Below are 12101 nucleotides of genomic sequence, written 5' to 3' on the forward strand. Positions count from 1 at the left end.
GACACATTAAATAAATATTGAGTGGTTTGTAAATGTTTTGTTCAAAACCTGGAGTGCCACACACTGTTTGGTGGCACGACCAGGCAGTCAACTTAAGTTCTGATCCCCAAATTAGTTTTCCTCATTAAAACTCCGACATACAACGTGCTGCGATCACTCCTGCAGTATGCCAAATGCGTGCATATGTTACGGGTAGAGCTAGAAGAAGAAGTAAACCCAGTATTACGCGGGTTAACTTAGCACTATCCAAGTTTGTTGGGTAAAGTCCGAATAATCACTGAATTAAATGTGAATTTGGCATTTACCAGAGAACACCTAGGTTTACCCAACGCTGACTGGCTAATGTTAGGTGTTGCGTGGACGCCCCCCCCCCCCACCCCTCGCCTCTCGGTGACAGAATGACGGCCGAACGTAGAGCATGATGACGTTCCGTGACCGTTTTTATGAAAAGTTTCAATAGTTATTGACTGTGAAGGGATCGAATTGCTTTTACTTTAACAACGAACAGTATTTGCAATCAACATTAACTAACATGAAGCTATCAAGAGGAAATGTTCTCAATGAACCAGTTTTCTGTTGGTTGGGATAAACTTATTAATATTGAAAATGTATCTCCCGAAAAAAATAAAATCTTATGGCAACTTGAAAATGCAAATGAACATGCACTTTCAGGAGGTCAATGCAATAAAAGGTGTAATTATAAAACAAAAAGTGCAACAAAGAAGTAAGTGTAAATGCACGGTTGCAGGAAAATGTTGCAATTCGAAGTGCCACGGCGGTTTGTCTTACTCAAATAAATAACAATTTATTTGTTATTTATATCAACATAAGTACTATTTTGTGAAAGTTCCAATTTGTGAACTAATTGTAATTTTGATTACATTTCATTGTGAATTTATGTATGTTTAGTTAAGGAAACAATGTTTTGCCGGTTGTTAAAATAATTAAATTAAAGTAAAGTTATCAATCATTTGGTTTGTCAATATTACCCAGTCAGCGTTGGGTAGATCTAGCAGTACCTACACGAGTAAAGGCAGAATTCTAATTATTTTTTAGTGATTAATCGGACTTCACCCAATAAAATTGGATAATGCTAAGTTAACCCGGGTAAACCTGGGTTTAATTCTTCTAACACTACCCTTAACACATCCACCACGACGCGGGTATTCCACTCTTGGTCTTGACGCTCGAGCACACACAGCGACGCGAGCGCAGACTTCTCGGCGGCCTGATGAGGCGCAAACTGAAAACGTCGCAGAGTCGTTAACTGTTGGAGCGCTTGGCTAACTTGTAGCGCCAATTGGTGGTTTCCACACGTCCACCTTCAGACGGTTCCCCCAGCTTCCCACGAGAAAGCTGCCGGCGTCCAAGGCTGCCGGGCGCCTGTCTGGAGACCACCGTGGCCGGAGTCTCTGTGGCGACGCTTTCGGATCTCGAGGGCATCGAATCCCGGAGAAATCACGAATGTCTGTGTTTTTAGATAGGTTCGTATGAGTGAGTATCGTATGTTCATCAGCCCCATATAAGCTTGCTGACATAAATAGTAGACTTTATTAACAAGTTCAAATTAAATCAAGGAAAGAAACTATAACTCACTACATTAATATATATATATATATAAGTTTTAAATTTTTGTTATAAAATGATAGACTCAACAAGATTTTAATATTTTTTTATCGTTTATCTCTACTTACGAGTTCAAATCGACACACCACCGTATCTTATTCAGCAGTCGAATTCAGAATCCAGAACAAAAGTATTTCCTATGTGAATTTATTAAATTAGGTACTTTTTGTAAGTTATATAAAAAATCTGGTCACCAATTGTAAATTCACCAAACATTTTAATTTTAAAAAATTTCAGGGATCTGCTAATACGGATATTGTATGTAAAATTTAGGGTGGAATGCAGTTTGAGGTTCTGTTTTTAGAGTTATTTTAAAAAGACTTCCTATTTATTATTGTTGATCATTATCGGTTTGCAAACGTATGTTCGTGAACGGTTTGCGAGAAAATACTAGACTTTCCCCTAGCGCCATTAACTTTGGCTTTAATGCGCACGCAAAATATTTCGATTTGCCATTTAGATAAACCTAATCAAATTGATTCAACATCCTAAACTAATTGACTACAGCTGTAAAATTTTTACGATGTTAGAAGAGTTACTTTGTGAGCGTGGCTTATATTTATACACTTCACTTGAAATAGTTTTATTATTTTAGTTTCAGAGGAAAGAAGAGCTTTCGGTTTAATGATCCAATAATTTAACACTTTAATTTAAAAGTTCAGATTCATGTGCAGAACTTCAGGAATAACAACGCGATTTTAAAATTGCTCAAGATTTACGAGTAATGTCTGTTTAAGAAAATAATTTAAGGATTCGCTGAGGGCGGATGAGTAGTTGTGTTTCTGTATTTCGTTTTTAAACTGTAATTTTAGGTGAACGGAAAATGGCTCAAGCGCGTGTTTTCAGAATATATTTTAAGCATGAAACAGCCGGTACAGATTCTTGAAAGCACTCAAGGGACTTGGTACAGTGCACCTTTATCTTCACTTATCCGCCATATAATGTAATGTTTACCAGTAAATCAAATTGTTTCCCTGTGCACGACGAGAAGACTGCGCGCCAGTCCAGAGCCTTGCGCTTAGAGGCGGCACCGCGCTAGAAATACCAGCGAGAGTAACACTTAACACAAACACATCCCTGGCTAGACGGTGTTTTCCATAGTGAAGCAATCCGGTGTTGTTCTCCGTACAGCAGGACTCCACCGCGGAAGAAGCAGGACGTCTCGGGCAAGACAGGCCTTCCTGGTTGCGACCACAGCCACAGCCTTGGGCAGGTCGCGAACTGGCGCGTAAATCACAGGCGGCGCCATTGTTCTCACTGCCGCGTGATTGGCAAACCAACGAGCGCACGGACTGTCCCTTCGGCGTCTCTGAAGCTTCTGGCAGTCCTGAAGGCCTTTTGCTGGGCAGTCCTGAAGGTCCGCTGCTGGTCTGGCAGTGATGAAGATCTTTTTACGGGTAGTCCTGAAGGTCCTCTGTGGTCTGGCATTCCTAAAGGTACGTTGAGGTCTGGCGCCCTTACGAGCTGGGGTCGAATGGAAGTCAGCGGTGAAGAAAATGTCCCGAACGGGATTTTTGGGCTTTCGGTGGACTCCAAACCACTTGTGTACAAACACTCGCGGTTAGGACCGAATCCGCCACTCTTAGTTCGAAAATTTGGAGACACTAAAGTATTTGACGGGATGAATATTAAAAACATTTCAACCATCAATTTTTTGCATGCCAATGGCAATTGATAATTTAAACCCATGATATTATACTGAGTATCTTTTGAAAATGTTTGTGGCAAAAATACAAATGCTAGGGGGATATAGAGTTCAAAATTTAGAAATAGCCCTTAAATTAAAGTAATGTCAAAAAGATCTGGGTAGGCCGTATTTTGGACTGGTTTGTTTCATGAATCTCCATTGCGCTGAACGGGAATGTTGAGTATGAGATAAATAAAATAATTTCACAAAATTTATGTTGCTTTATTTTTTGACGTGAATTCGATGAAAGTCGTACTTGACGGTCGGGCGGCCAGGCCAGAAAAATTGCGACACCAAAATGCATGTACTTTGCAGAGGCTATAATTCAGAAACTATAAATCGTAGGTAAATAAATAAAATTGCATTATATCAATCATTACGGCGTCAAACAATACATATACACTTTATGTTATTGATATAAATAAATAATAATTTACGCTATCCTAACACTTGGAGCCTTCTTGATGCCTTTTGAATTTTATTTTAGTTATCATAAGCCTTATTCATGAGTTATCAATATGCGATGATTAAAATAAGACAAGATTTAAGGTAAGATTTTTATTTATTTCATAAACTGGCAAAATTACATAATATAATTTTCTTACATCTATGTATAGGGGGCTCCCTTATGAAGCATAACATTAATTGACATAATATTTAAATCCGATTAACGCAGACTTGGCATAACGATAACGTGCATAACATTTGATTGGCACCAAAATATTTTTACTCTTTAATCACAATTTAATCTTTTATTTGACTGTTGGACGAGCAAAGTCTGCTCTACTAGGATATATTTACTTCAACTCTGTAGCTTTAGGCTAATAGTGTACGAGTTATAAGCGGTGTCGAATCCTCAGTTGAAGTGACACCCAACCAGAGATTAAAGACTTTCATATTCATGTGGGAAATTCATGTAAAAAAATCAACATGGCGTGTGAGACCGAGTCTTAAGTTGTTAGGTTAGGTGAGTCAAAGTTGTTACTGTGGCAAATGTATGTAACGTAATTTTCGTGTCGCTGGTTAAAAGGTCAAGTGTAAGACAATTCTGAAAGCCATAACTTCGCCCGTGAAGTGGGTAGTAACGAACAGAAACTTGTGGGCAGCAGCATGCGCTCAAGGACATCCCGGAAGGCGGCTGCCGACAGACGTCGCCCGGGAACAGACGTGACTTCAGGCTGTCTGTGCGGCACAGCGGATTGGCGCAGAGCCGTGTCTGTTCCGGCCGCACCTACCTCGCGACAAGGTGCGCAGAGCTTCGGAGGAAACCACGCGAAATGAAAACTGCTCGAGATCTCCTAGTGGTGTCTGTTTCACGGAAAAGTAATTAAGAACACGCTGAAGGCACATATGTAGTTTTGTTTCCGTACTTCGTTCTTAAACTGCGTGTTTTAGGAGTGAAAATGTCTGAAACACATGTTTTCAGAATAAATTTTAGACGTGAAACATCCGGTAGAGATTCATGAAAACACTCAAAGGACTTGCATTACATATTTATCTTCGTTTTTCTGTCATATAATGTTATTTTCACCACCCAAAACTCATAGTGGTCTTAAACACTACGAGAAGACTTGAGCTTAGAGGCGACAACTGCTTACCATGACCACTTCACTGCTACCCTACTGCTTGATTCTGTGTGTGAATGTGCGAGTGACTGGTTTTAATGTAGTAGCACCTAATGTTTTTTTTTTCTTCTTTTTTTCGGTTTTGATACTTTTTGCTGTATGTTTAATTACTTTCCTTTTCATGTATGTCTGTGCTTAGTTTTTAATTACTTTATAATTAGTTATGGTTGAATCTTTTGTAATAGTTAATATTTGAACATTAAGTTAAAATTTTAATTTGTTCTCTTAATATTTAGTCTATATCATGCTTAGTTTTTAATATTCAAATCTTTGATGTAATTGCAGAAAAGTGGTTAAGTGTAAGAGAAGGCGTACCGCCTTAACTTCGCCACCAATAAAGACGATAAACAAACAAACAAACAAACAAACACCACGCTAGGAGCACCAGCGAGCGTCGCACTCATCGTACCGCCCCTGACTAGGCGATCTATTGCTTTTGCGGGTGAGTATTCATTCTGCCAAATATTTTATGATGGTGACAACAAAACTATTCTTGTAGTGACTATAAAAACAATTAATGGTTAGTGATTTCCCCGTATCCGACTCTCCTCATGAGTGCAGATCAAACGAACGATGAATGCATCCGAATTGAAAGCACCATAAATTACACTATTAAAGTAAGGGAAAACACCACACTTTGTTAATCTAAGTGAAAAATGACAAAAATATTAGTCAATCATTTGTATTTGCATTTTGTGTTCCGCATTGTTTAAGTTTCTATTGACCTGTTGGCTCTTGTATTGCTAATAATCAAGTACGGCCAGATTTCGATATAAAAGCGACATGCAATCATTGAAAAATAAAAACACCTACTTTTCCATACAGTTAAGTTTCTTCAGGTTTACTTTACTAAAAATGTAGTCTAAACTCATGCAAATAATGTAACAGTTAAATTTTTACATCAATATAAAAACTATAAATTAGGCAACTGCTTTCGTAATGGCTGATATTTTATGATGGAAGATACCCATATATTTATTACTATTAATGATTTAAATTAATTTAGTGCATTCAGCATTCGCTGCACACAAGATAATTTTCTATACTTAAACAAAAGATTCCTTTGGAAACCAGTTGCCAAAAAATTGTTTGTAATACTACCGGAAATGTTTTGTAACAACACATGGCTATGGTTATTTTTGCATATATGAAGTACATTTTACGAAATAATAGTGACTATTTCTAACGAAAATTGGCGAACGATATTAAATTTTAATTGATTTACATTCAAGCATAATTTTTTTTAGACCATGGAATAAATAATAGAATATTCAGTAATTTAACTTTATTTTGTTTTATTATATCTATCATGTGTGCAGTTAATTCTGGAAAGTTATTCAGGGAACGGATTACAAATAACTTTCAACTATTGGAGGGTAAGAATCCGAGCCCAGTATTATTGCAAACACTGTTTTGTAGTGATACAGTTGTTTTCATGTAAATGTACAATTTGACAAATATTTTCAATTTTACATGAATATTTTAGTTCCAATAACAAAAAAAAAATACATTGTTTAGTTTTATGCAACATGACGGTGAATTTGCAAACTTAAAACAAAATGCAAACTACAAAAATTCGACATAGATTCTGTCGACAGAATCGGGTCACGTAACCATTTTGTATTTTTTTGCTTAAGTGTCAGTCGGAACATGGCCCGTGTTGCGTTTCAACCAAGCAAGTTGGTAGTATGTCTCAACGCTGCGACGGCCTAGACGGTGGGAAAAGCTAGGCAGGATGACAAACACGAGGGTCAAGAGGGCTTCCTTCCTCTCCCCGTCTCCAAACCCCTCCCCCGCTGAGCAGCCGCCAGCCTTCGACTCGGGTCGTCCTGTTGTTCGGCCGGCCGCCAATCGACTTGTGAGGACTTTCGGCTCGCACAAAGCATCCTGCCCGGAGTGCTGTCCGCCGCGCCTCCCAGCACAATGCTGAAGCCGACCCCCCTCCCCCGCCTTCTCCCTCAGACACCCGCCCTTCCGGCCCCAGGGCTTTCATTTCGCTTCCTTTCTTGCGCGTCCCCCCTTCCTTTCCACGAGAAAAGTGTACAGTTTCTTGTTTCCCCGGGGGTCAACGCCCTGACTCTGCGTGCTAGGACGTCCCATTTGTTTATTTCTCCTAACCTAACTAAAACTAAGTGTATTTGTTGGGAGGGGTCTGTGTTAGGGAAGACTCTAGGTGCGTCCCAGGCCGAAGACTTTACGTCTAATCATACTGGGTTCCAGCCATGCAGGGAAGGTCAGCATGCATCATGTGCTTTTGTTCGGGGATTGGCCAGCCATGGCAGCAATTGATGCCATGGCTTAACTCCCCTCACTCTGAATTCTAGTCCATAACTACTTGTTAAGGTTGGGCCCAGGTCAAATCTGCAAGCATTAAGCAGGCAGGTTCAGTGCTGGACAAGAAGGATGGTCCAGGAGGAAGAGTTGGTGAGGGCAGAAAGTTTCAACCACGTTGGGGTCGGGAGCTTGGACCTTGCTGTCCTCACTGGAGCTTGTGCGCGTCTGGGTTGGTACCAGTGACTGCATGCGCCCCTGGCGGTGAGCGACTTCACTCGACACCCTGCCGCTGCCAGTCAGCTCGTGTGCTTAAAACTATGGGAAGGGACGATGTTGAGCGCATATTAATAATAGTTACTGTAAGTTAATTTACGTTAATTAATCGCGAACTGGCGCATCGGGTCTCGTCTAGAGCATCCACGGCACCCTTTCTTCCAGGGCTGGGCAAGCAGAGAAGAAGATTCTTGTGCCCTGTAGGTTTTTAATCTGGCGGATAGCAAAACGAACTGTCAAAAAAAAATAATTAGGTGCACTGTTAGAAATTACTCTGCATTCACGAACATTCAACGAAGAATGTACCTCAAATTAAAAAAAAAAGGGTTATTCTTGGTTCCACATGACTAGGGTTACCAGACACTGATAACAAAAAAGGAGGACATTCGCCTCGCAAAAGGAGGACATTTCACTAAAAAGGAGGACTATATATTTTTTTAAAAAAGCCATGAATTAATTACAATAGAGTACGATATTTTACAATGTTTTGGCATTTAATACAGTTTCAGTCTAAGAATCAAACAAACCACGCATACACAGCATATTAAGAACACGTGCTTCTGCATGTGCTGCTACCTGTCAAGCTGTCATAGAACTACTTACTAGTGGGGTGACTCTGTGGACAGCGCATTAGCGCGCACCGCGCGCTTTACTCAGAGTGTAACTGCAGGAATTATCTCACTTTATAAAAAAAGCCGGACATTTTGGAGCATTAAGGAAAATCCTCCTTTTGCCGGACGTCTGGTAACCCTACACATGACTGAATATTTTCTTAGAAACTAGGCTGAACTCCCACTTCCGAGTCAGTGTTCTGCTGTAACAGAGAGGCATTTAAAAATGGCGGAGCTGTTTGGACGCTGCTGAAGTTTTGCCTCGAGAGATGTGCGCCCAGTGTTGTTGGTGGACCGATGGTGTAAGGCCCTCCTCACACGGGGATACTGAAGTTGCCTACAAAACGATCGCTGGTAGCCTGGAGACTAGGCAACTGTGTGACTGGGTGACTCTAGTCGCCCGTTATCTTCACACGACGCTACTAAAATATCAGAGACTGGGAGGAAAAAATGCATCGTGAGTACAGCCCGAGTATCTTGTGGAACCGTGAAGTGCCTATATATTGTATGTAATGTCCAGTGATAACAGCAGTGACGATAGTGATATTGTTATCCAATATTATCAACATTATAGAAAACGAAGTAGGAAAAGATTGTGGGTTCATCCATATATAGAAAGGAACATTAATTGTAGATTATTTGTCGCGGCCAAAGAATTGCAAGAGACAGACTCAAAATTCATCGCTTTCTACAGAATGACGAAGGAGACTTACCAAATGTTAACGGAAATTGTTACACCTGCGATGTATTATAGGGATACCACTATGAGGGAATGCGTGAGCCCCGGTGAACGATTGCTGATAACTTTGAGGTAAGTAAGTTAAGAAATACAAATTATTACGAATTTTTGTTAAGGCACTTCTAAATGTTTCCCTTCAACACAAATCTATTTCTTTCCAAGTATTTTAACGTATATACTGATGCTTGGCGAATAAAAACAATGTATGCATTTTAACTTGAGGCCGCAATTACTTATTTTATCTGTGGAAAATGGCTGTTGTATGGATCTTAAGAATGTGCACTTTAACGTTAACAGGTTAAATAATCTAAAGTTATTTATACCCAAGTATTCCAGTCAACTGAAAGGTGAAAGTATAAACATATCTTATGCATAAATTCATTCCAATGTTTAATTCAAATATACCTAAGAAATACACATTCAAATAATGTACTGCAAAAGAAAAAATGTATATATATAAACTATTTAAAGAATACCCATTACACAAACATTCAAATCATGACTGTAAACACAAAAATAAACAACATAATAGAGATAAAAACACGTACACCAAAGTTATATGTTTACACACCCAACAAAACATCACATCACATTATGTTCCTGCTCATATTGTAAAGTCTCTTGGATGACTTCAAAATACTGTTGCGTTTCAGTATCTTGTACTTTCTGTGGAATAGTTTGATTTCCAGGCGACGAACAAATTGAAGCATTATCTGTAGCCAACGATGAATGCGTGGAAACACTGTAGGAGTAAGTTGGGGTCTGTTGGTAAGCTGGTACGTGTTGGTGCATGTCTTTTGGATTCGTGATGTCATCAATAAGCTGCAGAACCCTACGTCGGAATGATTTCATTTGTGCATCTGTCAAAGGTTCGATTTCTGGTAAAAGGCTTAGAAGAAACGACTTTTTTACTTGCCTATCATCGTTTGAATTCGATTCAAGTTTCCTTTTCTTTGCATTCATGTATTCCATAAAGGACTTGTCCACTTCCGTCACTGTTTGCTTTTTACGCTTTGATAAATTATCTTTTGGGTTGGAAAAGGGATCATGAGTCATTTGTTGGGAATGATGAGCATGTTCTTGCGAGAAGTCAGTATTTGGCAGCATAGGTGAAGGAAGGGAAAGTTGTGGTGTTGTAGTTAGTATTGCGTTATCTGAGATATATTCCTCCTCTTCAGCCGCAACGTCTTCCGTATTTTGTGTTGGGTCAGATGAACTGTGTTCCAGGTTTTGTTCATTGATGACTTCTGGCAAATTCCCCGATGGTGTACCAAGCGTTTTTATGAATGGTAGGGTAAATTTCATTGCCTCCGATAGATAATATGGTTTCTTATTTTTGGAACTTGAACCACTTGGAGGTGGCTTTATGTGACGGACAAAAACTGAACGGAGATTTTTCCATTTTTCTTTGCATTCGTTAACTGAAAACAAACAACATTGTTCACATAAATATAAATCGTTGCAATGGATGAATTCCTAACTAATTTACAGTAAACAAAAAACAAATACAAAAGTGAAGTAGTATTAAGTATAATCCAGATATATACAACATATGTTTATTATTTGAAGAAAAAATATATAAATGGTACATGGGGAATGTATTATGAAGTAAAATTTAATTTAACTTTGTTGCAGGTATTTGGCAACAGGAGGTACATTTGTATCGCTGTCGATGTACTTTGCTAGAGGAGAAAGCACAGTTATCAACATCATACGAGAAACTACCAAATTAATTTGGGAATCGTTGAAAGAGTCCTACATGCCTGTCCCAGGAGAAGAAAAGTGGAGAATGATAGCACAGCGTTTCTATTCACTGTGGAATTTACCCAATTGCTTGGGTTCATTGGACGGTAAGCATATTCGAATAGAAAAATTACCTGGAACTGGCTCAAGTAACTTTAATTACAAAATGTATCACTCAATAGTGCTGCTGGCTAGCAGTGATGCAGATGGTTTCTTCACTCTTATTGAAACTGGCTATGCAGGTAGAAACAGCGATGGAGGAGTGTTTCGCGCATCAGCTGTCAAACACTGGATTGCAAATGGAGGACTAGACATACCACCGCCTTCACGATTACCAGATGACGACAATGAGATTGACTTTCCTTTTTACTTTGTTGGAGATGAGGCCTTTCCATTGTCACAATATTTGCTGCGTCCTTACCCTCAGAGAACACTTGATGATGTTAAAAGAATATTCAATTACAGATTGAGCAGAGGACGGAAAACAGTGGAGTGCGCTTTCGGAATGATGGCAGAAAAGTTCCAAGTGTTGAACACTGCTATTCGCTGCCGAACTACGGAAAGAGTGGTTGATGTAATAAAATCTGTCTGCATTCTTCACAACTTCATTCGGAAAAGTGAAGGTATTAAATATTTTGCTGGTGAACCATTTGGCAACTCAGAAACGCCCAACATCAATCCACAGCCACTAGAAGACCTAACGTTACATGATCGGTCTACTGCTCATGAAGTGCGGAATTACTTGGCAAACTATTTTCTAACACCCCGGGCTTCTGTTCCATGGCAGTGGAAATACTGTTACAATAACTAATTAGGTATTAAAGTATTTCATGTGTTTTTGTAGGTTACTGTGAGTATGACAACAACTTTGAACATGTGGTAAGTTTTATCGAAGTTCGTAAAAACCATGCGTAATTCCCTTGGGAACCAAGAAAAGATATCAATAGAAAGTAATTTTTATACGTTACAAACGTTTTAGAATAAGGTATTTCTTCGAAGGACGAATAACCATTGTATAAAAACTATATTTCTTTTACTAATAATGTATTTGTGAGATACTAAATATAAAACATGCTGTTTACATATACATTTTGGTTTTTCACAAGTTAGTTTATTATGATAGATATTTTATATCTAATTATTGTTGTTTAAGATATTGTCAACTTACCTGTGAGTTGCACTTCTTTTGCGACATCATTCCATGCTTTGTCAGTCACATCCTTTTTTGAATACCCTTTCAACTTGTAGTTATAGAGTTCTGGGTGTTTCTCAACTTCGTTTACAAATTTGATATTAAACGCCTGCTCGCCCATTGTTCGCTACAATACAGTATCGCGCCGCGTAGGCTACTGGAGTAGCGTGGAGACCAGCATGCTGAGTCGCCGGGATTTACGTTGCTTACGACTTCCAGTCTCCGCCACTCCAGTATCGCCGTCTGAGTGACGCCATGCCTATCTACATGACGAGTCGCTCGGTCGCCGAGTCTCGCGGTATCTAAGCAACTTCAGTATCCCCGTGTGAGG

General features: G+C 39.3%; 1 protein-coding gene across 1 annotated transcript; it reads right to left on the reverse strand.

Moving 5' to 3' along the window:
• Positions 1–8408: 8408 nt before the first annotated feature.
• On the reverse strand, positions 8409–12101 carry LOC134530500 (uncharacterized). Its single transcript, XM_063365367.1, has 2 exons — positions 11747–12101; positions 8409–10256 (listed from the first exon to the last, which is right to left on the reverse strand). The coding sequence occupies exons 1-2, from the start codon at positions 11889–11891 to the stop codon at positions 9418–9420; spliced, it is 984 nt and encodes a 327-aa protein (XP_063221437.1). The 5' UTR covers positions 11892–12101; the 3' UTR covers positions 8409–9417.

This window comes from Bacillus rossius, chromosome 3 (assembly GCF_032445375.1).
Source record: "Bacillus rossius redtenbacheri isolate Brsri chromosome 3, Brsri_v3, whole genome shotgun sequence".
NCBI lineage: Eukaryota > Metazoa > Arthropoda > Insecta > Phasmatodea > Bacillidae > Bacillus > Bacillus rossius.

Excerpts from the sequence above, each read along its gene's own strand:
- LOC134530500 (XM_063365367.1), bottom strand. The coding sequence starts at position 11,891 with ATGGGCGAGCAGGCGTTTAATATCAAATTTGTAAACGAAGTTGAGAAA. Across the intron at positions 10,257-11,746 it reads AAAAGAAGTGCAACTCACAG|TTAACGAATGCAAAGAAAAA; the intron begins GTAAGTTGACAA and ends GTTTGTTTTCAG.